Source organism: Heterodontus francisci, chromosome 47, assembly GCF_036365525.1.
Source record: "Heterodontus francisci isolate sHetFra1 chromosome 47, sHetFra1.hap1, whole genome shotgun sequence".
Taxonomy (NCBI): Eukaryota; Metazoa; Chordata; class Chondrichthyes; order Heterodontiformes; family Heterodontidae; genus Heterodontus; species Heterodontus francisci.
The window spans coordinates 62,414-89,025 of NC_090417.1; the positions used below are offsets into that span (position 1 = coordinate 62,414).

The 26,612-nt window shown below is 50.1% G+C and overlaps 1 protein-coding gene across 1 annotated transcript; it reads left to right on the top strand.

Moving 5' to 3' along the window:
- On the top strand, positions 1-25,628 carry LOC137357253 (heparan sulfate glucosamine 3-O-sulfotransferase 1-like). The gene is made up of 4 exons (XM_068023451.1): positions 1-84; positions 6,708-6,805; positions 23,930-24,187; positions 24,591-25,628. The coding sequence occupies exons 2-4, from the start codon at positions 6,737-6,739 to the stop codon at positions 25,353-25,355; spliced, it is 1,092 nt and encodes a 363-aa protein (XP_067879552.1). The 5' UTR covers positions 1-84; positions 6,708-6,736; the 3' UTR covers positions 25,356-25,628.
- Positions 25,629-26,612: the final 984 nt, after the last annotated feature.

Sequence of the window (26,612 nt, forward strand, 5' to 3'; positions counted from 1 at the left end):
GTCTGGTTGCTGATTGGTGGGATGTCGTACGCAGGCCGACATTCTCCGCATTGCTTCTGGTCGAGATTCGACTTCAGTCCGACGGTACCAAAACTGAAATGTTTCACTGGGATGTGGTGCAGAGAAAGATTGCCAAGTTTCTCAATGAATGGTGGTCGATGTTTGGTCGGAAAATATATACATGAAGTGTATATGACCATCGATAACCTGCTCTGTTGATGAATCTAACCTCAAGCTTCATTCTGTAATCTTCTTTTATGTACTAGAGAGCTGGGCCCGCGGCAGAAGAGGTACAAATTTTTCAAGAGGAGTTGAATAATTCAGGGGCTTTAGCTGTGCATTGTGGCAGTACCAGAGGGAGAGGGAAGCGGAGGTTACAAGCTCTGAAAGCAACAACATCAACCTTCCTTGAACTCGTCCTCGGAGTATACTGCAAGTGCTTTTCAGCGCCTCATTTCCTTCTGAATCAAGCTGTCAGATTTTGATTAACTCCGCAACTTTGCTGCCTTATAATTTAACGTGAAATATTGCCCGTTTCTCTATGACAGCGAGATGCAGCAGAGAGGGTGGTAGCTGATCACGGAGCGATTGGAGGAGAGCGCTCAGCACAAAGCCTTGCCTCTGGGTCCTCAGAGAATAATTCTCAGACCTGCACCTCAGCCAGGGGCTGTGTCTGCACTGGCTGCCCTTCACCGAGGAGGTGGCCTCTCATAAGATCATAAGAAGTAGGAGCAGGAGTAGGCCGTCCGGCCCCTCGAGCCTGCTCCGCCATTCAATAAGATCATGGCTGATCTTTTCGTGGACTCAGATCCACTTACCCGCTCTCTCACCGTATCCCTTAATTCCTTTATTGTTCAAAAAGATATCTACCTTAGCTTTAAAGATGTTTACTGAAGAAGCGTCAACTACTTCACTGGGCAAGGAATTCCATAGATTAACAACCCTCTGGGTGAAGAAGTTCCTTCTTAATTCAGTCCTAAATCTGCTCCCTCTAATCTTGAGGCTATGCCCTCTTGTCCTAGCTTCACCTGCCAGTGGAAACATCCTCTCTACTTGTATCTTATCTATTCCCTTCATAATTTTATATGTTTCTATAAGATCCCCCCTCATTCTTCTGAATTCCAATGAATATAATCCCAATCTACTCAGTCTCTCCTCATAAGCCAACCCCCTCAACTCTGGAATCAACCTAGTGAACCTCCTCTGCACCCTCTCCAGTGCCAGTACATCCTTTCTCAAGTGAGGAGACCAAAACTGCACACAGTACTCCAGGTGCGGCCTCACCAGTACCTTATACAGCTGCAACATAACCTCTCTGCTTTTAAACTCAATCCCTTTCGCAATGAAGGACAAAATTCCATTTGCCTTCCTAATTACTTGCTGTACTGCAGACCATCCTTCTGCGATTCATGCACAAGGACACCCATGCATGCTGCAACTTTTTACCATTCAAGTAATAATCCTTTTTACTGTTACTCCTACCGAAATGAATGACTTCACATTTATTAACATTGTATTCCATCTGCCAGACCTTTGCCCACTCACTCAATGTATCTATGTTCCTCTGCAAAGTTTCACAGTCATCTGCACACTTTGCTCTGCCACTCATCTTAGTGTCACCTGCAAACTTTGACACCCTACAAGTGGTCCCCAACTCCAAATCATCTATATAAATTGTAAATAATTGCGGACCCAACACCGATCCCTGAGGCACACCACTAGTGACTGATTGCCAACCAGAATAGCACTCATTTATCCCCACTCTCTGCTTCCTGTTAGTCAACCAATCCTCTATCCATGCTAATACTTTACCCCTGACGCCATGCATCCTTATTTTATACAGCAGCCTCTTATGCGGCACCTTGTCGAAGGCCTTTTGGAAATCTAGGTACACCACATCCACTGGGTCCCCATTGTCCACCTTGCTCGTAATGTCATCATAGAATTCCAAAAGATTTGTCAAGCATGACCTGCCCTTCATGAACCCATGCTGCGTCTGCCCAACAGGACAATTTCTATCGAGATGCCCTGCTATTTCTTCCTTGATGATAGACTCAAGCATCTTCCCCACTACAGAGGAACTGGGCCTGCAGCCACAGAGTGGGGCAAGATTGGCACTGCCATCAAGGTGACTGCAATCCTCATTTCTACGTCTTCCAGACTGGAGCTGGCATCATCGCCAACATTTCACAGCCCGCCATCCATCAGGGAGGTCACTCCTTGTCGGCCAGGAGAGGAGGCTTCATCGTCTCCTTTCTAAGCATGGCGGAGCATGGAGGAGCATGCACATGGCTTTGCCAAGGGCACCAGGCTTCCTCGTGGTGCCATCGACTGTTGCAGCCGCCACATGTCAGTGGGGAAGGGTACCAGAGTGGCAAGCGGTGGCACTCCCTTCATAGGCAGTTGGTGTGCGAGCATGCCCAGGACATCAAGTCGGCGAATGCCCGCTGTCCCTGGCAGCAGCCGTGGGGCTGTCGTCCTGTGCCAGTCAGCACGGCTGCTTGGCAATGAAGACGCCCCCTGCCACACGTGGGCAATGCTCCTACGCTGACAGCCAAACTGGCACCAGGAATGTCAGTGTAGGGGAAAGCAACAAATTTATACTGTTATGTAAACATTGACTCTCAATTCTTCAGGGTCACCAGAGATGAGGTTTAAGCAAGTGTTATCACACGTGGTAAGGAGTGTGGGTGGTCCCCACTGTTGCCCTCCAAACTGACCACAGCAAGTGTTTCTGTTACTTGAGTTTTAACCCCTATCATTTTATTTGTCATGGAAACAGGTTTTCTTGTAAGTTTAAAACAGGTTAACTATTTATTGAGCAACATTCATTTTCGAAATGGTCACAACTGTACCTCATACATCACGCATCCACACATACAAGAGATAGAGAGGAAAGGGAGTAAGTGCTTTGAAGTGAGGTTTTCGGGATTCGTGGGAACCCTGTTGTGTCTTCTCAGAGGTCGATTTCTCTTTTAAAGTTGCAGGCCTGGGTTGTTTGCAGATTTTTCTGTTGGTCGAGATTTCTGACTGGAGATGGTGAAGGCTTTCAGTTCCTTGCTGCGCAAGTTGAAGTGTAGAATTCGCAGTGGGGCATCTGCTTTAGCTTTTGTCAGAGATCTCAGCTCTCGGCTATGCAGGCTTTTGGGGAAGATGTTCTCATTCTCTCTCTCTCTCTCTCTCTCTCTCTCTCTTTCTCTCTCCAGCAAGCTACTTTTTAAGGTCAAAATGGTGCCTCTGCTGGGAGATGTGAGCCCTCTCCATGTGGTGACCAACAATGGCCCAGGATGTGGCTACTTCACACCTTCTTTGTTTCAGGAGAACCCATTCAAGTCAAAATGTCTCTTGATGGGTTCAGGATGAGCGTAATTTAACCTTGTAACCTGGAATGTATCCTTTAGTCCTCAACAGATAGTAAGACAGTTTGAATATACAGGGCCAGGTCAGCTGACCTTTGGCGGCCATTTTGCCGCACATGCTCCGCTTTTTAAAGGAACAGTCAATTTTTTTTTTTACAACTCTTCAGTTTGGGTTCTGTATTTCAGTCGCTGCAGGTCACGTGAGCATGACACGAAGGTTCATGACTTTCCTAACTCGGTTTTATTAATGGTGAAATGCAAAGCAGTTTACGGATATAGACTTAAGCAAGATTTAAGTCAGTGGGACAACGCGAAGCTTAGAATGGTCTCGAGAGACTGTCCGTCGACATCCTGTGTGGTGTTTTGGACCGTCTCTGGCAGATTTTGTGTTCTGTCTCTCGGTCTCACTAAAATGGCTGGCCTTCGTTCTGGTACAAAGCAAGATTCCAGTAATTTTCCATGTGCTGTCTCACTTTCCCATGATTTAAAACAGACTGATAGCTGTTTACGACAACTTGCTGAATGTCTTTTTCCATGTTCCCAGCTTGTCCAACTTTCTTCCTTGATCAGGATGGTTAACAGATCCTTTGTGGAATTAATACCTTTGAGAGTAAACTGTTGGGGTGGTAATCGGTCAGATAGGATCTGTCCTGCTTTTTACGTTCAGGATATACCTGGGCAATTTTCCACATTTCCGGGTTGCCAGTGTTGTAACTGTGCTGTAAAAGCTTGGCTAGGGGCGCGGCAAGTTTTGGAGCAAGTCTTCAGTACTATTGCCGGAATATTGTCAGGGCCCATAGCTTTTGCAGTATCCAGTGCCTTCAGTCGTTTCTTGATATCATGTGGAGTGAATCGAATTGGCTGAAGTCTGGCATCTGTGATGCTGGGGTCTTCAGGAAAAGGCTGAGATGGATCATCCACTTGGCACTTCTGGCTGAAGATTGTTGCAAATGCTTCTGCCTTATCTTTCGCACTGATGTGCTGGGCTCCCCCATCACTGAGAATGGGGATATTTGTGGAGCCACCTCCTCCAGTTAGTTGTTTAATTGTCCACCACCATTCACGGCTGGATGTGGCAGGACTGCAGAGCTTAGATCTGATCCGTTGGTTATGGGATAGCTTAGCTCTGCCTATCGCATGTTTGGTAGCTTCGCCAGGTTGGCACCTCATTTTTTTGGGTGTGCCTGGTGTCGCTCCTGGCATTTTCTTCCATACTCCTCATTGAACCTGGCTTGTTGGTGATGGGAGAGTGAGGGCCAGGCAGGCCATGAGCAAACTCATTTCCTTTAGCAGGTCTCATTAATCCTGGTTTTTAGCCAATCCTTCCAATTCCCTTAAAATTGATATTTTGGTATTCCCAAAGATATTGGAGTACCATCAGTTAATCCAAAATTGGGGGTCAGTCGGATTCAATTTTGTTTTGTTTTGTTGGTGGTCTCCACGGGAATCCCACGCCAGTAGATTTATAGACAGTCTTTAACTTAGATATGGAATAACGGATTTCTTTCATTCAGAGACCTATAAGATGAATAGATCAACATTCCCATTGTATCAATACCTATATATGAATTATGGCCAATTTGACTGCACTGGACAGCTTTGATTGTATTTTATCCAAAGGCTTTTTTGCCGATGGTACTTACTGCTGCCACTATATGCCGGTGACGGAGGGAGTGAACGTTTAAGGTGGTGGATGGGGTGTTTATCACTGGTGTCGAGCTGCTTGAGTGTTGTTAGAGCTGCACTCATCCAGGAAAAGTATTCCATCACACGTCTGACTTGTCGATCATGTTGGGATCCCCGTGGAGACCACCAACAAAACAAAACAAAATTGAATCCGACTGACCCCCAATTTTGGAAACAAAAACCAAACGGACAAGATTTCACTTTCATAAATTTTACTTTAACACTCAAACCAACACCGACATAAATTAAATATGAGCTCACGATCACTGTATCTTAAAGGTTACATGTTAACAATCAGATGCAACACATGTAGTCCTTACTAGTCCTCTGGATAGACTTATCGGCAAGATGGCGTTGAACAGTCCCACAGTACGACAAAATCGGGATCTTCCTCAGGTAATTTTTCAAGTTTTGTCCTCCAGGATGCAATTACAGAAGTAATGAGGTCCCGTCAATAGTGGGCAATGCAATCTTCCCTTTAACGATTTGGTTTTGTCACCTCTCAGACAACCTTGGCCTTTCCCACTATCATCCTGATGGCGTGACTTTACTGATAACATTTCAGTCACCGAAGACAACTGCTGTAAGTTATTCACCAACGGTCAGCCCTCAGTCCAGGCTCCTTTGCATGCAGCCAAACTGCTCCAACCAGATGCTTTGTAGTCTGGTTCTCTAGATAACCAGAAATGTGTAGCTCTCAGTCTCCTTAAAATAATCTGGCTAATTTCCCATCCACTGCAGAGTCCTTTACAATTCCCAAAAGTCCTCTTTTTAAAAACACACACAGCCTTTAGCTGGCTTAACCTCCAGTCACATGTCCTTGGTAAAAAAAAAACTGCTTGCTTGTTCTCAATCACAGGACTGTTTGCTTGTCTAACCTGGATTTAACTCCCAGAACCTGGAAACACCACCTCAAATCAGGGACCGTCTCAAAAACACAAACATAAGTTGTACAGTACTCAGCTTACACACCAAGACTCCATAACAATGGTGGACAGGCTTTGGGAAGACAGGACCTGTTGCAGAACTCCCAGTCTCTGATCTGCTCTTGCAGCCACATTATTTATTACAGCTGGTCAAGTTCAGTTTCTGGTCAATGGTAACCCCCGGGATGTTGATGGTGGGGGATTCAGTGATGGTAATTCCGTTGAATGTCAAGGGGAGATGGATAGACTCTCACTTGTTGGAGATGGTCAAAGCACCAAGAATGCCAAGGGTCTGTGTGACACAGCAATCAATGCTAACACATTTTTTAACTGAGTGACATTGAATAATAATTTGTAATAATTTCAATACTTTATATCAACTAATACTCATACGTCACAGCAAAAAAAAATTGGGTGTCAGTCGGATTCAATTTTGTTTTGTCTTGTTGGTGGTCTCCACGGGGATCACAACACAATCTACAAGTTCCACCTGATTTGAGCTGTTCTTACTATTTCTGACCTATTACAAATGTCCTGCCTGCAGCAACATGCAAGAGCCAAATTATTGAGTCCGAAAAGGTGAAGTTGATGGCATTGTGAATCGCAGCTTCCATTCAACCCTAATTCTGCAACCTGCCGTATAAAAGACCCTTTAAACTTTGGCTATAGTTGTTCAGCTTTTGTTGGCAAATGGAGTCTAATGTGGGATAAAATGTGAAATTGTCCACTTTGGCAGGAGGAATGAAAAAGAAGCACATTATCTAAATGGTGAGAGATCGCAGAGCTCTGAGATGCAGAGGGATCTGGGGTGTCCTCGTGCATGAATCGCAAAAGGTTAGTATGCAGGTTCAGCAAGTGATGAGGAAAGCTAATAGAATGTTATCATTTATTGCAAGGGGAATTGAATATAAAAGTAGGGCGGTTATGCTTCAACTGTACAGGGCATTGGTGAGACCACATCTGGAGTACTGTGTACAGTATTGGTCTCCTTATTTAAGGAAGGATGTAAATGTGTTGGAAGCAGTTCAGTGAAGGTTTACTAGACTAATACCTGGAATGGGTGGGTTGTCTTATGAGGAAAGGTTGGACAGGCTAGGCTTGTATCCGCTGGAGTTTAGACGAGTAAGAGGTGACTTGACCCCTGAGGGGTCTTGACAGGGTGGATGTGGAAAGGATGTTTCCTCTTGTGGGAGAATCTGGAACTAGGGCTCACTGTTTAAAAATAAGGGGTCGCCCACGATGGGCCGAATAGCCTCCTTCTGCTCTTCACTTGCAGCCAACTGTGCGACAGCAGATGGCACTGGGGAAGCTGTGCGAGTTTGAAAGAATTAAGTGCAGCTCAGCTCGGATGAAATTCAACGCTTTGACCTGAGGCTGTTTCACAGCGACTGAGTGAGAATACAGCTAGTGGCGAGACAAGAAAAGACCCTGGGGTGGTTCAGCCTGTCCCACACATCTGGAATGTCCTTGAGCATCGCAATATGTAAACTCTCCACTCCACTCAAAATGACGTGATCCCCTGGGTAAAGCTAGATTAAAAACCTAGACTAACTCGGAGGAGGACAGCTCTGGAAAATTGCCCATTGGATCCAGCCTCCTTTCAGCTGACAGGCTTCCCCCCTTGCAGGTGAACCTCGACTAGGACTTTGAGCCACAAGGCTTATGGTGCAGTTTTAGAAGTGATCACAAGCAATATCACAGGATCTGTGTCATAAATAGATCACACACTGACTTCTATTGATTGGAGATTATTCGTCCATGTGCCTAAATATGTTCATCGAGGCTAGAAGAGTTAAGAATACAAAGTTCATCTCTTTACATCATACACAACTACTTCCTGCCTTCCATTAACAATGACACCTTCGCAAGAAAGGTCACTGGGGCCAGAGAAAACTATATTTCCACATCCATTGTCAAAATTCCTTGATGGATTCCCACAGACACTTTTCACAACTCACTGCACTTAAACTGTAGACAGATACTGCAACCGTGGTTTCCCTCATTCCCCCTGCTGTTTAATACAACCAGGGGGTCTCTTATCACCGCAAACAGGCTTTCTTAGGTTTAAAGTTGACATTTTATTCAACTTAAACTCTAATTCAATTGACGCCTATGGATACACGACGCGCCCACGCCAGCATTCATATGCAATGCAGATAGAGACAATAAAGAGCAGAAGAAAAATAAAGTGGGAAAGTTTGAGGCAGTATCTGAAGAGTTTTTGTTATGCGCCATCGAGCTCACTGCAGAGTCCTTGGTTGTCGGTAGATCTTGCTTTTCGTTGGGGCCCAGTATTCTTCTTAAACCTTGTTCGCTGTCGGAGACTTTTCTCTCTTGGGGGTTTATGCGTCTTCAGTCGGTTTTTGGAGTTCTGTTAGAAAGAGATGGGAACAGCCAAGAGAGGGGTCATTTCAATCCAGGTGCTAACAGCTTTCTGCAGGCTCTCAATTCAAACTGCACGACTCAGAAAGAAAAAACCCAGACTGCCAAGCAGGTTAGTCATGTGACCAACGGGTCTGACCACGTCTGTTTGTGGATTGTATTGGAGTAGGGGATAGCTCCTTTGTTCCCAAACACTGTCTGTTAATGTGCATCGGGCGATACCAGGAGGTCTCGGGGCCAGTCCTGGAAGTCCCAAGGCCACCACCCACCCCCCGCCCCCCCCCCACAATCATCCCTGATTGGTGCTTATGATATTTCTCTCAAATGGATGAAGTGCATCTAACTATTGAGTTAGATACAAATCTTCCTGCTGTATAATAAATCCAATTCAAAAGAGCTCGGCAGAAGGCAGTGTTAGGTGCTCTGACTGGAGTATCTTGAGATGGACTCCTTAGAAGGAGTGCCTGTTTTGGGTACGTCATGTGCCTGAAACACACAGGGTCAGATCATGCATTGTCTTAAGGGAATAAAGGAATAAAATTTTTAGATTAGAGATACAGCACTGAAACAGGCCCTTCGGCCCACCGAGTCTGTGCCGAACATCAACCACCCATTTATACCAATCCTACACTAATCCCATATTCCTACCAAACATCCCCACCTGTCCCTATATTTCCCTACCACCTACCTATACTAGTGACAATTTATAATGGCCAATTTACCTATCAACCTGCAGGCCCCTGGATCTCCTGAATCCTAACGTTTCGGACCTGGACATCTATTCGATCATGTTCGTCAAGGGTTATGGCGGGGGGGGTGCAGGAAAGTGGAGTTAAGGCCACAATCTGACCTTATTGAATGGTGGAGCAGGCTCGAAGGGCCGAATGGCCTACTCCTGCTCCGATTTCCTATGTTGTTATGTAGGACCTGAATCTATGGAGGGCAACTACCTGACTCCTGATGAGTGGGTCCCGAGTGACTATCAGGTGAGGATAGGATTGGATGTGACGCCATCACAGTTGAACAGCCTGCTTTTTCTCCTGGTTTCCATATGGTCATTTGGGCACAGCAGAGACTCCCAACCTCTAGTCAGGAGGTCGTGGGTTCAAGTCTCACTCTCGAGACTCGCGCACAAAATCTCGGCTGACACTCCATTGCACTACTGAGGGAGGGCTGCACTGTCGGAGGTGCCGTCTTTCAGTTGCAACGTTAAGCCGACGCCCCGTCTGCCCTCTCGGATCCCAAGGCCCTATTATCCTGGACAGTACTCATCTCTCAATCGACATCACTCACACTGCCTATTTGCTTATTATCTCATTGCTGTTTGTGGGAGCTTGCTGTGCGTAAATTGGCAGCCACCTTTCCGACACGACAACACTGACGACACTTCCAAAGTCCTTCATTGTTTATAAAGCACTTTATTGGAATGCAAGCAATATTTTTTGTGATGTTTTTTAATCTTGGGAATACTTGACACTTCAGGACTGTGTGAAGAATCTATATTTTAATTCGGGCACTAAAGTGGCCCAAGGGAGTGGTCCTCAGTCCTATAAGATATGCATATAGTTTGAACGCGGAGCTTTAATGGAGACTTGCTGTTGCCTCAGCTTACACGATAGGAATGTAAAGCCTTTCACGTCAAATTCTGCAATTTTGAACACCTCTATCAGATCTCCGCTTAACCTTCTCTGCTCTAAGGAGAACAAGCCCAGCTTCTCCAAGTCTCTCCACATACCTGAAGTTCCCCCATCCCTGGTACCTGGGTTCTTTGTGAATAACGCCAGTGCCATTTGGTGGAACGTTGGTCCTTGTCTACGTCAGTCTGGAGTCTGCAAACATTTATGAATTATTATACACTCTTGACCATTATAAAAAAGAAACCCATTAATACTGAATGAGTCCTCATTGGAAACCCTGAGGTCATTTTTGTATCCACATCCATCCGTTTTAAGAATTCCTGGAAACGAAATCCCTTTAAATAGTAAATCTCTTCCGAGTCAATATAGGCTAGGTACACCCACAGTGCTGTTAGGGAAGGGAGTTCCAGGATTTTGATCCAGTGAGAGTGAAGGAACGGCGAAATAGTTCCAAGTCAGGATGGTGTGTGACTTGGAGGGGAACTTGCAGGTGGTGGTGCTCCCATGCATCTGCTGTCCTTGTCCTTCGAGGTGGTAGAGGTCGCGGGTTTGGAAGGTGCTGTCTAAGGAGCCTTGGTGCGTTGCTGCAGTGCATCTTGTAGAGGAGTTACTGTCTTACATTAACTGTCTTCTGCAGGTTCTTCAAGGCACTGCGGGCCATCAGCAGCAGAATTGTGTTCCACCACAATCTGTTATTCATGGCCTGGCATGTCCCTCTCTCTACCTGCCCACCCATCGACGGCTGGGTCCAGGACCTGCTGCAGTCCCAGCAGCTGCCACCGCTCCTGGTGGCACTGCCAGCACGGAAGAGCTGCCGCCCTCTGATTGGCCAGATGTCCCGCCTCCGACGGGGTGGAAGCCACAACTGCAGGGAGTTAGTTGCCTGAGGGCCGTAATGTAAGATCGTGGTTTTCAGGGACAGCAGAGGAGGGCTCACCCTGAGCTTTCCAGTCAGTGGCCTCCTTGTAAAATCCCAGCCTATGACTCTAAGAGCGGGTCAGTGGCTGGGAAGTCTGCAGTGAGTAACTCACCTCCTGACTGTCCCAAAGCCTGTCCACCATCTACAAGGCACAAGTCAGGAGTGTGATGGAATACTCTCCACTTGCCTGGATGGGGGCAGCTCCAACAACACTCAAGAAGCTCGACACCATCCAGGACAAAGCAGTCCGCTTGATCGGCACCCCATCTACAAACATTCACTCCCTCCACCACCGACGCACAGTGGCAGCAGTGTGTACCATCTACAAGATGCACTGCAGCAACGCACCAAGGCTCCTTAGACAGCACCTTCCAAACCCGCGACCTCTACCGCCTAGAAGGACAAGGGCAGCAGACGCATGAGAACACAACGGCATTCCTTGTTTGAAACTGCTCGGCATTAATCGTCACCAATTGTCACTCGAATTGAACAGTCAGCTCCCTTAAGCAATCCCTGCTAATCAGGCAGTTCACACCGATGTTGCTGGAGGTGGCAGTTTTGGCTCCCTAAACTCTGGAATCCCCTTCCTAAACCTCTCTGCCTCCCCCTCCTCCTTTAAGACCTACCTCCTTGACCAAACTTTCAAAGAGAGTTTGCCAATACTGCTGTGAAAGCACCCTGAGACTTTTATTTTACTCGGATAAAGGCGCTATATAAATGCAGGACCCCCCTGCAAGTGACATGTTCCTGGGCCAGAAAGCTGACGGCAAATCGAATACTGCTTTCCCCAGCTCGGCGTTATTACCTGGAGCCCCGTCCGCAACTTAACAAAGACGACCCCTCGTACAGGCTGCCTCCGTACCAAGCCCATCAGTGTTTAAGGTTGAGTGCCTGAATCCTGTAAACCTCACTGGTAAACCCCACTGGTAAACCCACGAGCGTATATGTGTGGGAGATTAGTAAAAGCAAGTAATGTTAAGTGAGGCAAAAGTCACACCATAGCTACAGAAACTGCGTACAGCAAGATCCCACAAACAGCAATGTGATAGAAGTGATATTGAGAGCGATTGGCTGGGATACCCCTGCTCTTATTTGAGATGCAATCCTTTATGTGCACTAGAGACGGCAGGTCAGTTTCACATTTCCTCCAAAAGATGGCACCGCTGACTGTGCAACACTCCCTCAGGACTGCCCCTCAGTACCTCCTGTACCCGCCCTCGGGGCACCGACCACTCTGACCAAGTGCAGATGAATTCGAATCATTGTGACAGTCACGGTGGTGATACTGAAAGTATTGTCAGCAAGTTGCAACTGTTACCCTGTCTGCAGCTAGCGTGCCTCACAGTCACAGGCATTTTAAAGTTCAGCTTTTAATTGCAGACTCTCACTAGTGAGGGAACATGTTCTGCATTCATCTGTCCATTCCAATTATACTTCTGCTGTGAGGCAAGGGAGGGCTGTGGGAGGAAAGTGCATTAAGTTGCTGTGGCATTGAGTCATTTAACAAAGAGACAAGAAGCCCAGCCCAGCGGGTGTCTTAACAGCAAGCAGGAATCATTACTGAAGAGTTGTCGCTGAGCAGCTGACAGGAAAGAAGTGGATTTCCCCGTGGATTAACACACAAGGAGGGGGAGGGGGGGCGGGCTAGGGGCCAGCCCAGGGAGGTGTGGCTCTGCTTCTGTGTTTGTGAGCTAAGATCGTACTGCTGTCACTGTTGAGCAGACTGCGATAGAAGGACAGTCTTTGTGTGGGTCTGGCAGCGTTTGCCGAACTCGCCCTCCTGTGCAACCCCTGCGCCCGCTCCGAGAGGCACAAAGTCGCCGGTTGCAACCAAGAGATGGTCACTCGCCCTTTTCAAAGGTAACTCGTCCACCCTTTTCCTACTTTTGAAGACGCCAGCGGCTTAAATGCTGTTTGTGCGATTTGGATTCGTTTTAATTACAACGGGGTTTTGAGCGTGTTCAATTTGAATGTTGTCGGGACGGGGCGTTGGGGGGCTGGTGGGTCAAAGTCCTGAATGAGGAAGCTTGTGGCACCAATACCCGTCTGCAGACGCGGTAGGGTCCCGTTCTCCACGTCTGCCGATGAACAAGTCGGAATCGAGTGGCGTGTTTCTGTGCTGCAGTCTATTCTCCTCGCACTGTGTACGTTAACACAAAACGGTGTAGTTACCAGGCAACTACATAATGTTCCCTGTGCATCAGGAACCCTTGTCTTTCGATCTGTTCTATATATAGCAAATGGGAAAAAAATAATATTTTCAATGTTTCAATTGTCTCTGGAATTCCTGCCCTAAGCTGCTCCAGCTGGTTACCTCTCTCCCTTCTTTTAAGACAAGAAGTTGCATTTGTATGGCAGCTTTAACAAAGTAATGTTGCACATCTGGCAGACGACCAAAAGCTCAGTTCAAGGACCTTGAATTTTAAGGATCAGCTTAAAGTGGAGAGGTTCAGGGTAGGAACGGCAAAGCTTGGGGCCCAGGCAGCTCAATGCACGCTACCAATGGTGGGATGATTAAAATCGGGGATGCTCACGAGGCGTGCAGAGAGAAAGAGCTTTTTTTTTCATTCATTCGTGGGATGTGGGCATCGCTGGCCAGGTCGAAGTGCCCTCGAGAAGGGGGTGGTGAGCTGCCTTCTTGAACCGCTGCAGTCCATGTGGGGTAAGTGCGCCCACAGTGCTGTTAGGGAGGGAGAGCCAGGATTTTGACCCAGCGACAGTGAAGGAACGGCGATATAGTTCCAAGTCAGTCCTATGTGTCTGCTGCCCTTGTCCTTCTAGTTGGTAGAGGGCGCGGGTTTGGAAGGTGCTGTCGAAGTTGGTGAGTTGCTGCAGTGCATCTTGTAGATGGTACACACTGCTGCATCTGTGCGTCGGTGATGGAGGGAGTGAATGTTTGTGGATGGGGTGCCGATCAAGCGGGCTGCTGTGTCTTGGATGGTGTCGAGCTTCTTGAGTGTTGTTGGAGCTGCACCCATCCAGGCAAGTGGAGAGTATTCCACCACACTCCTGACTTGTGCCTTGTAGATGGTGGACAGGCTTTGGGGAGTCAGGAGGTGAGTTACTCACCACAGAATTCCCAGCCTCTGACCTGCTCTTGTAGCCATAGTATTTATGTAGCTGGTGCAGTTCAGTTTCTGGTCAATGGTAACCCCCAGGATGTTGAGAGTGGGGGATTCAGTGATGGTAACGCCATTGAACGTCAAGGGCAGATGGTTAGATTCTCTCTTGTTGGAGATGGTCATTGCCTGGCACGTGTGTGGCGCAAATGTCACTTGCCACGTATCAGCCCAAGCCTGGGCATTGTCCACGTCCTGCTGAGGCTGTTGATTCAGTTCCGAGCCTCTGCTAGAATTCCTAACCCCCTTAAACCTGCTGATGTAAAGCCGGGAGAATTAGCTGTATGTCATTTGGTTGTGTCACAAAGTTTTGAAGCACACTTTCAACACGACCCCCAAGAAGGATCTAAATCGCCAAGAATATTGCAACCCTTTCTCTCATTACTTCCTCATTAACAGTTGTTCTTCAGTTTAAAATGTGTGGTCTCTGACTGTATCCTTCCGATGAAGAATTGACAAAGAGGATCAACAGCCTATCAGCAGACTGGAAAATACAGTTCTATTGACTTGCATCTTGGGAGCTATGAACCCATTGGTTAGCTGGGATTATTGACTGGTTACTGATCGTGTCCAGTCAGTATGAAGCTTTTACCGACCAATTGAAGTCAAAAGTTTAGGGGTGGTGTCGTGGTAATGCCATTAGACTAGTAAGGCTCCTTTAATGTGGCACCCAGAATTGGATGCAATACTCCAGTTGAGGCCAAACTAGTGTCTAATACAAGTTTAACATAACTTCCTTGCTCTTGTACTCTATACCTCTATTAATACAGCCCAGGATACTGTATGCTTTATGGACCACGCTCTCAACCTGTCCTGCCACCTTCAATGATTTATGCACATCTACACTGAGGTCCCTCTGCTCCTGCATCCCCTTTAGAATCGTACCCTTTATTCCATATTGTATCTCCATGTTCTTCCTATCAAAATGAATCACATTTCTCTGCATTGAACTTCATCTGCCACCTGTCTGCCCATTCCCCCATCTTGTCTGTGTCCTTTTGAAGTTCTACACCATCCCCCTCACACGTCACAATGATGGCCATGAAACCATTGCCACTTGTTATAAAAACTCAACTGGTGCACTAATGTCCTTTAGGGAATGGAAATCCGCCATCCTTCCCTGGTCTGGCCTACATGTGAATCCAGACCCACAGCAATGTGGTTGGCTCTTAAATGCCCTCACGCTACACAGTGACGGCAGTGTGTACCAGCTACAAGATGCACTGCAGAAACTCGTCTAGGCTCCTTTGACAGCACCTTCCAAACCCGCGACCTCTACCACCTAGAAGGACAAGGGCAGCAGGTGCATGGGCGCACCACCGCCTGCAAGTTGCCCTCCAAGCCACACACCATCCTGTCTTGGAACTATATCGCCGTTCCTTCACTGTCGCTGGGTCAAAAGCTGGTTGCTTCTCACTTTAAATATCCTTCACGCACAAGCGCCAAATAAATACATCCAATTTAATTAAAAGCAAAATACTGCGGATGCTGGAAATCTGAAATAAAAACAAGAAATGCTGGAATCACTCAGCAGGCCTGGCAGCATCTGTGAAAAGAGAAGCAGAGTTAACGTTTCGGGTCAGTGACCCTTCTTCGGAACTGACAAATATTAGAAAAGTCACAGGTTATAAGCAAGTGAGGTGGGGGTGGGGCAAGAGATAACAAAGGAGAAGGTGTAGATTGGACCAGGCCACATAGCTGACCAAAAGGTCACGGAGCAAAGGCAAACAATATGTTAATGGTGTGTTGAAAGACAAAGCATTAGTACAGATAGGGTATTAATGCACTGAATATTGAACAGCAGCAAGTCCAAACCTGAGAAAAACAGTGGGTAAGCAAACTAAACAAACTAAGATGAAATGAAATAAATGCAACAAAAAAAAAAGATTGTAAAAAGAAGAAAAAATAACTAAAAATGAAAGTAAAATGGGGGGCTGTCATGCTCTGAAATTATTGAACTCAATGTTCAGTCCGGCAGGCTGTAGTGTGCCTAATCGGTAAATGAGATGCTGTTCCTCGAGCTTGCGTTGATGTTCACTGGAACACTGCAGCAATCCCAGGACAGAGATGTGAGCATGAGAGCCGGGGGGAGTGTTGAAATGGCAAGCAACCGGAAGCTCAGGGTCCTGCTTGCGGACTGAGCGGAGATGTTCCGCAAAGCGGTCACCCAGTCTGCGCTTGGTCTCCCCAATGTAGAGGAGACCACACTGTGAGCAGCGAATACAGTATACTACATTGAAAGAAGTACAAGTAAATCGCTGCTTCACCTGAAAGGAGTGTTTGGGGCCTGGGATAGTGAGGAGAGAGGAGGTAAATGGGCAGGTATTACACCTCCTGCGATTGTAGGGCAAAGTGCCATGGGACGGGGTCGAGGTGGTGGGGGTAATGGAGGAGTGGACCAGGGTGTCGCGGAGGGAATGATCCCTTCGGAATGCTGACAGGGGAAGGGAGGGGAAGATGCGACTGGTAGTGGCATCACGCTGGAGGTGGCGGAAATGACGGAGGATGATCCTTTGGATATGGAGGCTGATGGGGTGGAAAGTGAGGACAAGGGGAACCCTGTCACGGTTCTGGGAGGGAGGGGAAGGGGTGAGGGTAGAGGTGCGGGGAATGGGCCGGACACGGTTGAGGGCCCTGTCAACCACAGTCGGGGAAATCCTCGGTTGAGGAAAAAGGAGGTCATATCAGAAGCACCGTCATGGAAGGTAGCATCATCAGAGCAGATGCGTCGGAGACGGAGAAACTGGGAGAATGGAATGGAGTCCTTACAGGAGGTAGGGTGTGAAGAAGTGTAGTCGAGGTAGCTGTGGGAGTCAGTGGGCTTATAATGGATATTGGTAGACAACCTATCCCCAGAGATGGAGACAGAGAAGTCGAGGAAGGGAAGTGTCAGAGATGGACCATGTAAAGGTGAGAGAAGGGTGGAAATTGGAAGCAAAGTTGATAAAGTTTTCCAGTTCGGGGTGGGAGCAGGAAACGGCACCGATACAGTCATCAATGTACCGGAAAAAGAGTTGGGGGAGGGGGCCTGAGTAGGACTGGAACAAAGAATGCTCGACATATCCCACAAAAAGACAGGCATAACTAGGACCCATGCGGGTACCCATAGCGACACCTTTTCCTTGAAGGAAGTGCGTGGAGTTGAAGGAGAAGTTGTTCAATGTGAGAACAAGTTCAGTCAGGCGGAGGAGGGTGTTGGTGGATGGGGACTGGTTGGGCCTCTGTTCCAGGAAGAAGCGGAGAGCCCTCAAACCATCCTGGTGGGGGATGGAGGTGTCGAGCGATTGGACGTCCATAGTGAAGAGGAGGCGGTTGGGACCAGATAACTGGAAATTGTCAAAATGACGTAGGGCGTCAGAAGAGTCACGGATGTAGGTGGGAAGAGACTGGACCAGCGGAGAAAAGATAGACTCTAGATAGGAAGAAATAAGTTCAGTGGGGCAGGAGCAGGCTGACACAATGGGTCTGCCGGGACAGTCCCGTTTGTGGATTTTGGGAAGGAGGTAGAAGCGGGCTGTCCGGTGTTGTGGGACTATGAGGTTGGAAGCTGTAGAGGGAAGATCTCCAGAGGAGATGAGGTCAGTGACAGTCCTTTGGACGGTGGCTTGATGTTCGGTGGTGGGGCCTTGGTCCAGAGGGAGGTAGGAAGACGTGTCTGTGAGTTGGCGTTGAGCTTCTGCAAGTGAGAGGTCGGTACGCCATACGACAACACCACCCTTGTCTGCAGGTTTGATGACCATGTCAGGGTTAGACCTGAGAGAACGGAGTGCCTCAAGTTCAGAGGGGGACAGGTTAGAGTGAGTGAGGGGGGGCAGAGAAATTGAGATGACCAATGTCTCGCCGACAGTTTTCAATGAAGAGATCAAGAGCGGGTAAGAGGCCAGGGGGAGGGGTCCAGGTAGAGGGAGAATGCTGGAGGCGGATGAATGGGTCTGCTGGTCGTGCCGAGGACTCCTGGTCAAACATCCAATTTAACTCTGGCCTTCCCATCCCTTGACGGGTTAACTATTTTCACTGAAGTTCTTGGCCACAGAATTCAGACACCTCCATTACTCGGTGCTAGTTGCTGCCGTCAACTCTCTATGAACTGCAGTGTCAGCCTGGTTTTTTTTTTCGTGCTTAAGCCCTGGAGGGATTTGAACCCACAAACCTTCTGACAGGTTTCTGAGTGGTGCGGTCCATGTTGAGGAACGTTGTCTTGACATCAACGATAGTGCAGGAGCCATTTGTTCCCATGCAATCGGGGCAGTAGTACATACACACGCCCTTGGACTACAGCATGACAGAGAGAATGAGCAGAGGCCACAGAGCGTGGGATAGGCTGCTGGAAGAGGGAGGAGGGTGAGGTCAAGCGGGGGTCGGGTGCTGCCCTCTAGTGTCTCAGCTCACACATGACAAATGGTCACCTGGGCAAAGCCCATTCTCACATCACATGGAACTGATGGGATGACACGTTGTTTCAAGAACAATTTCCATGAATCGGCAACTTGTAACTAGGCAACAATGGGCAATAGTGAGTGTTGGCAGGATGTTTGGCCATGGTGTACATAGCTGCTCAGCCAATCCCATCAGCCAAAGTCATCAGTATCTGCGCATGTCCAACAAGCACTGACCTAAAAGCCAATGGACCTTCCCGTCCCCACCCCACAGGAGGGGAAACATAATTGTAGCTCCCTTTACCGCTGTTCCGGGCACCAGTAAATGGGGAATTGGGGGAGGGGCACCAGTAAATTGGGGAAATGTTCGAGGCAGCAGTAAGTGGGGGAAATTGGGAGGGGCACCAGTAAATTGGGGAAATGTTCGAGGCAGCAGTAAGTGGGGGAAATTGGGAGGGGCACCAGTAAATGGGGAATTGGGACGGAGTCACCAGTAAATAGGAGAATAGGGGGAGGGGCACCAGTAAATGGGGAATTGGAACGGAGTCACCAGTAAATAGGAGAATAGGGGGAGGGGCACCAGAAAATGGGGAATTGGAGGAGGGGCACCAGTAAATGGGGGAGTTGGGAGGCACCAGTAAGTGGGGGAATTGGGGGAGGGGCACCTGTAAATGGGGAATTGGGACGGAGGCAGGAGTAAATGGGGAATTGGGACGGAGTCACCAGTAAATAGGAGAATAGGGGGAGGGGCACCAAAAAATGGGGAATTGAGAAGTGCACCAGTAAATGGGGGAATTGGGGGAGGTGCACCAGTAAATGGGGGATTGGGGAGGGACACCAGAAAATGGAGGAATTGGGGGGGTACCAGGAAATGGGGGAATTGGGGGAGGGGCACCAGTAAACGGGGGAATTGGGGGAGGGTCACCGTTAAATGGGGAATTGGGGGAGGGGCACCAGTAAATGGAGGATTGGGGGAGGGGCACCAGTAAATTGGGGAAATGTTCGAGGCAGCAGTAAGTGGGGGAAATTTGGGAGGGGCACCAGTAAATGGGGAATTGGGACGGAGTCACCAGTAAATAGGAGAATAGGGGGAGGGGCACCAGTAAATGGGGAATTGGGACGGAGTCACCAGTAAATAGGAGAATAGGGGGAGGGGCACCAGTAAATGGGGGAATTGAGAAGTGCACCAGTAAATGGGGGATTGGGGGGGGGGTACCAGGAAATGGGGGAATTGGGGGAGGGGCACCAGAAAATTGGGGAAATGTTCGAGGCAGCAGTAAGTGGGGGAAATTGGGAGGGGCACCAGTAAATGGGGAATTGGGACGGAGTCACCAGTAAATAGGAGAATAGGGGGAGGGGCACCAGTAAATGGGGAATTGGGACGGAGTCACCAGTAAATAGGAGAATAGGGGGAGGGGCACCAGAAAATGGGGAATTGGAGGAGGGGCACCAGTAAATGGGGGATTGGGGAGGGACACCAGTAAATGGGGGAATTGGGGGGGGACACCAGTAAATGGGGGAATTGGGGGAGGGGCACCAGTAAATGGATTGGGGGAGGAGCACCAGTAAATGGGGGAATTGGGGGAGTGGCACCAGTAAATGGGGGAATTGGGGGAGTGGCACCAGTAAATGGGGGAATTGGGGGAGTGGCACCAGTAAATGGGGGAATTGGGGGAGTGGCACCAGTAAATGGGGGAATTGGGGAAGGGGCACCAGTAAATGAGGAATTGAGGGAGGGACACCAGTAAATGGCGAATTGGGGGGTGGGCACCAGTAAATGGGGGATTGCGGAGGGTGCCAGTATATAGGGGATTGGGGCAAGGGACCAGTAAATGGGGAATTGGGGGAGGGGGCACCAGTAAATGGGGGAATTGGGGGAGGGGCACCTGTAAATGGGGGAATTGGGAGGTACCAGGAAATGGGAGAATTGGGGGAGGGGGCACCAGTAAATGGGGAAGGGGCACCAGTAAATGGGGAATTGGGCTAGGGGCACCAGTAAATGGGGGAATTGGGGGAGTGGCACCAGTAAATGGGGAATTGTGGGAGGGGCACCAATAAATGGGGGAATTGGGGGAGCGACACCAGTAAACGGGGAATAGGGGGAGGGGCACCAGTAAATGGGGGAATTGGGGGAGTGGCACCAGTAAATAGGGAATTGTGGGAGGGGCACCAGTAAATGGGGGAATTGGGGGAGTGGCACCAGTAAATAGGGAATTGTGGGAGGGGCACCAGTAAATGGGGGAATTGGGGGAGCGACACCAGTAAATGGGGAATAGGGGGAGGGGCACCAGTAAATGGATTAGGGCAGGGGCACCGGTAAATGGGGAATTGGGGGAGGGGCACCTGTAAATTGGGGAATTGGGGGTGGAGCACCAGTAAATGGGGAATTGGGGGAGCGGCACCGTTAAATGGGGAATTGGGGAGGGGCACCAGTAAATGGAGGATTGGGGGAGGGGCACCAGTAAATTGGGGAATTGGGGAGGGGCCCCAGTAAATGGGGAATTGGGGAGGGTGCCAGTAAATAGGGGATTGGGGCAAGGGACCAGTAAATGGGGAATTGGGGAGGGGCACCAGTAAATTGGGGAATTTTGGGAAGGTCACCGTTAAATGGGGAATTGGGGGAGGGGTACCAGTAAGTGGCAGATTGGGGGAGGGGCACCAGTAAATGAGGAATTGAGGGAGGGACACCAGTAAATGGCGAATTGGGGGAGGGGCACCAGTAAATGGGGGATTGGGGAGGGTGCCAGTATCTCGGGGATTGGGGCAAGGGACCAGTAAATGGGGAATTGGGGAGGGGCACCAGTAAATTGGGGAATTTTGGGAAGGTCACCGTTAAATGGGGAATTGGGGGAGGGGTACCAGTAAGTGGCAGATTGGGGGAGGGGCACCAGTAAATGAGGAATTGAGGGAGGGACACCAGTAAATGGCGAATTGGGGGAGGGGCACCAGTAAATGGGGGATTGGGGAGGGTGCCAGTATCTCGGGGATTGGGGCAAGGGACCAGTAAATGGGTAATTGGGGGAGGGGCACCAGTAAATGGATTAGGGCAGGGGCACCGGTAAATGGGGAATTGGGGGAGGGGCACCAGTAAATGGGGAAGGGGCACCGGTAAATGGGGGAATTGGGGGAGTGGCACCAGTGAATAGGGAATTGAGGGAGGGGCACCAGTAAATGGGGGAAATAGGGGGAGGGGGCACCAGTAAATGGAGGAATTGGGGGAACGACACCAGTAAATGGGGGAATTAGGGGAGTGGCACCAGTGAATAGGGAATTGAGGGAGGGGCACCAGTAAATGGGGGAATTGGGGGTGGGGCACCAGTAAATGGATTAGGGCAGGGGCACCGGTAAATGGGGAATTGGGGGAGGTGCACCAGTAAATTGGGGAATTGGGGGAGGGTCACCGGTAAATGGCGAATTGGGGGAGGGCACCAGTAAATGGGGGATTGGGGAGGGAGCCAGTAAATTGGGGAATTGGGGGAGGGTCACCGGTAAATGGCGAATTGGGGGAGGGACACCAGTAAATGGCGAATTGGGGGAGGGCACCAGTAAATGGGGGATTGGGGAGGGAGCCAGTAAATAGGGGATTGGGGGAGGGTCACCGTTAAATTGGGGAATTGGGGGAGGGCACCAGTAAATGGGGGATTGGGGAGGGTGCCAGTAAATGGGGGATTGAGGCAAGGGACCAGTAAATGGGGAATTGGGGGAGGGGCACCAGTAAATGGGGAATTGGGGGAGGGGCACCAGTAAATAGGGAATTGGGGGAGGGGCACCAGTAAATGGGGAATTGGGGGAGGGGCACCAGTAAATGGGGAATTGGGGGAGGGGCACCAGTAAATGGGGGGAATTGGGGGAGGGGCACCAGTAAATGGGGAATTGGGGAGGGGCACCAGTAAATGGGGAATTGGGGAGGGGCACCAGTAAATGGGGAATTGGGGAGGGGCACCAGTAAATGGGGAATTGGGGGAGGGGCACCAGTAAATGGGGAATTGGGGGAGGGGCACCAGTAAATGGGGAATTGGGGGAGGGGCACCAGTAAATAGGGAATTGGGGATGGGGCACCAGTAAATGGGGAATTGGGGGAGGGGCACCAGTAAATGGGGAATTGGGGAGGGGCACCAGTAAATGGGGAATTGGGGGAGGGGCACCTGTTAATGGGGGAATTTGGGGGAGGGGCACCTGTAAATGGGGGATTGGGGAGGTACCAGTAAATGGGGGATTGGGGAGGTACCAGTAAATGGGGGAATTGGGGGCGGGACACCAGTAAATGGGGGAATTGGGGGCGGGACACCAGTAAATGGGGGAATTGGGAGGTACCAGGAAATGGGGGAATTGGGGGAGGGGCACCAGTAAACGGGGGAATTGGGGGAGTGGCACCAGTAAACGGGGGAATTGGGGGAGTGGCACCAGTAAATAGGGAATTGAGGGAGCGGCACCAGTAAATGGGGGAATTGGGGGAGGGGCACCAGTAAATGGGGGATTGGGGAGGGTGCCAGTAAATAGGGGATTGGGACAAGGGACCAGTAAATGGGGAATTGGGGGAGGGGCACCAGTAAATGGGGGAATTGGGAGGGACACCAGTAATTGGGGAGGGGCACCTGTAAATAGGGAATTGGGGGAGGGGCACCAGTAAATGGAGGATTGGGGGCGGGGCACCAGTAAATGGGGGAATTGGAGGAGGGGCACCAGTAACTGGGGGTTTGGGGGAGGGGTTCCAGCAAATGAGGGTATTGGGAGAGGGCACCCGTAAATGGGGGATTGGGTGCAACCCCCAACTGGATGGCCAGTGGCCTCAGCTGCGGCAATGATATGGCAGTTGAGGGCGGAGGGTTCGAGCAAGATGGAGGACTGGCCACATTCCCCAACCTCACGGCCCCCCCCCCCCCCCACCCCACCCCGCAAATCCTGGCCTGCCACTTGCTGTTCCTATCGGCCGTGTTTTGGCCTCAATGTCAGGGGCAGTGCCTAGCTGCCGAGTGGAAAATTCCAGTTGTCGTCTGCTCTTAATGGGCCCTTGATTAAAGTTAAGGGCAGTTACTGCAGGGCTGCAGTACAGGGTAAGTGACTGAGAGGGTGCTTCAACAATTAGGTGCCCTCTGAACCACTTTTTAAAAAAACAGATACATTAGCCAGGCTGCCACTGTGAGGGCATGGGAAACCCCTCCACAGGATGGTCGTTGTCTGTATCCCCAACAAGGTAGGCACAGAAGCACTGGCACCCCCCCCCCCCCCCCGCCTGCCACTGGACACCCGCCTCCAGGTAGGGTTGGCGAAGCTGGGGGTTGTTCTTACAGCAGAGAAAGTTGAGATGCGATTTGGCTGAGGTGTTCCCATTGGGCGGAAGAATGGAGGAAAAAAAGAGGGCACGGGTTTCGGCTAATTGGCAATAAGAGGCAACAAGTAGTTATCTCAAGAGAAAACTTAGGCGTGGGCTATGGGGGAAAAGGCAGGAGATTGGGACTTAGTTGAGTTGCTATGGCAGGGAGAGCACGATCACCCCTGATGTTTTACTTTTTGTTTTACAACAGCTGGAGCTCAACCATGTTCTGCCAAGGCACATAAGGGTTTCCGCACAGCGTTCGGGAGCGTGTTCCGCTGAGGGTTTGCTTGGCTCCCTCCTGATGACCTGGCCCGTCGCTGGAGTGCTGATCCTTCTACTGAAGGTATCTCTACACCTTTCGAGTGGACGGCCAACGAGTCTGGCATTCCCAGACCGCAGACACCCCGTGAAGCTGCCAGCGCAGAAAAGGGACGTCCCACCCATGGGTGCCAATGCCACTCGCAAGGTATGTCAACCCTCGCGACCATTTCACCGAGGGCTTCAGCCAACGCAAGGCGCTGACCAACCCAGGGCGCGATCCGCCCCGCGTGGCTTGCTCGTCGCATCAAATTACATCGACGTTGCCGGCCATTCGGCCCGACTGCCCCACGACCCCCCCCCCCCCCCCCCCCCCCCCCCGTCATTTCACGGTGTCCCTTTCTCTCGCTGTCGGGTCGGAATTCCGCTGGTGTTAACCCTCCCCGGTGGATTCAGGAGCTTTTTCCGTGCTCCGCGCTTGCAGGCAAACCCTCCCCCCCGCCATCCCGGTCGGGGTGATACGCTTCTGAGGATTCATGATCCCCTTGCGGGAGTTTCAGAGATATCAATGTACGGTGGGCTAACCTCACTGAGGATTGCTTTCTTTGCAGGTTCCGCAGTCCATTATCATTGGAGTTCGGAAAGCAGGGACCAGAGCGCTGTTAGAGATGCTGAACATCCATCCCGATATTGCTGTAGCCAATGCCGAGGTTCATTTTTTTGACTGGGAGGAGAATTACCGCAAGGGCCTCGGCTGGTACCGTCAGCAGATGCCAGTGTCCTTACCTCACCAAATCACCGTGGAGAAAACGCCTGGTTATTTCACCTCCCCAAAGGTCCCTGAACGAATCCACAGCATGAGCAACTCCGTTCGGCTACTGCTTATCCTTCGCGATCCCGCAGAACGCGTTATATCGGACTACACCCAGGTGCTGTACAACAGAAGGGCGCGTCACAAGCCAACTGAGCCGGTGGAGGAGATTCTCGTGCAGGATGGGCAGCTGAACGGCAAGTACGAGGCTGTGAAGCGGAGCCTCTACGACGTCCACATGGCCGCCTGGCTGAAGCTTTTCCCCCTGCGCCAAATCCACATTGTGGACGGGGAGCGACTGGTCGAGGACCCGCTGTCGGAGCTGCGTCAAGTGGAGAGCTTCCTCCGCCTCCCCCCCCGCCTCGAGGCGTCCAACTTCTACTTCAACCGGACCAAAGGGTTCTACTGCCTGCGCGCCGCGGGGCACGAGCGGTGCCTGGACGACTCCAAGGGCCGGCCCCACCCGGCCGTCAATGGTACAGTCCTCGGGCAACTCTGCCACTATTTCAGAGAGCACAACAGGAACTTCTTCAGGATGATTGGGAGGACATTCGACTGGTGCTGAAGCAGGACAGTCGCGGGTCCACCTCTCTCTGTCCCTGTGCAGGTACAAGATACAAGTCCCTCCACTAAGAGACAAACAAAAGTTGTCTCATTAATGTAAGGATACAAACAATGGTCATGAAAATTTTCTGCGCACTTCAGCCACAGTTAATTCCGAGGCACTGATCTTTAGCTCTGGCAGTTCGAACTGGAATTGAATCTGGGGATCGGTCGTCTAACCACAGGCTGAGTGGTTACTGTTCAATTACATTTGCAATAAAAGCTCTAGCTGTTTTCACGACAAAAATGTAAAAAATGGATCTATTTATTTGAAAAGAACCAGCGGTTGTAAACTGGGTTGTTCCTCATCCTCGCCAGGGCTCCGTAACTGGAGAGGAGAAATGTTCCATTGGGTTCTTCTTGCAGACCAGCTTGTTAAAAAAGTCGCACTGTCAGTTTCACAGCTGAGATTGGGAACAGCGGTTTCCCAACATCGGACAGATTCGGGGTTTTCTGGCCAGCTTTAAAAAAAAAATTGTCCGGGAAAACCCCGAATCTGTCCGAAGTTCAGAAACTGCTGTTCCCAATGTCAGCACCTGTCAGCTGTGAAACTGACAGCGCCATTTAAAAAAAAATTGACCAACCAACTGCTGAGTGTTCCCGCTCTCTGCAACTGTCAGAGAGACAGAGAGAAAGAGAGGGGACAGAGAGAGAGGGGACAGAGAGAGGGGGGGGGGGTCAGAGAAAGAGAGAGATGGAGATAGAGAGGGAGATGGAGCCAGAAAGAGAAAGACAGAGAAGGACGGGGTGTGGGGAGGGGGGCAGAGAGATATCGGGAAAGAGAGAGAGGGGGACAGAGAGGAGGAAGGGATGGGGGGGGGGACATAGAGAGAGAGAGAGAGAGATAGACAGATGGGGCTAGAGTGAGAGAGGGACAGAGAGAGGGGGAGGCCAGAGAAAGAGAAAAAGGGGAACAGAGAGGGGGTACAGAGAAAGAGAGAGAAGGGGACAGAGAGGGGACAGTCAGAGAGAGATGGGGGGAGAGAGAAAGAGAGGGGGGGCACAGGGAGAGGGGGGAGAGAGAGAAGGCACAGAGAGAGAGGGAGGAGAGAGAGAGATTGGGCCAGAGAAAGGGGGCCAGAGAGAGAGAGAGAGAGAGGCACAGAGAGGGGGTACAGGGAGGAGGGACAGAGAATAGGGAAAGAGAGGAGGAGGGACAGGAAGTGGGTGGGACAGAGAGGGGGGAACAGAGAGAGATAGAGGGGACAAAGAGAGAGAG

What these genes read in the sequence shown, in the direction of transcription:
- LOC137357253 (XM_068023451.1), top strand. Translation starts at nt 6,737, where the DNA reads ATGGTGAGAGATCGCAGAGCTCTGAGATGCAGAGGGATCTGGGGTGTC. An exon ending in TCGTGCATGAATCGCAAAAG is followed by an intron (nt 6,806 to 23,929) that starts GTTAGTATGCAG and finishes GTTTTACAACAG; the next exon opens with CTGGAGCTCAACCATGTTCT. An exon ending in GTGCCAATGCCACTCGCAAG is followed by an intron (nt 24,188 to 24,590) that starts GTATGTCAACCC and finishes CTTTCTTTGCAG; the next exon opens with GTTCCGCAGTCCATTATCAT.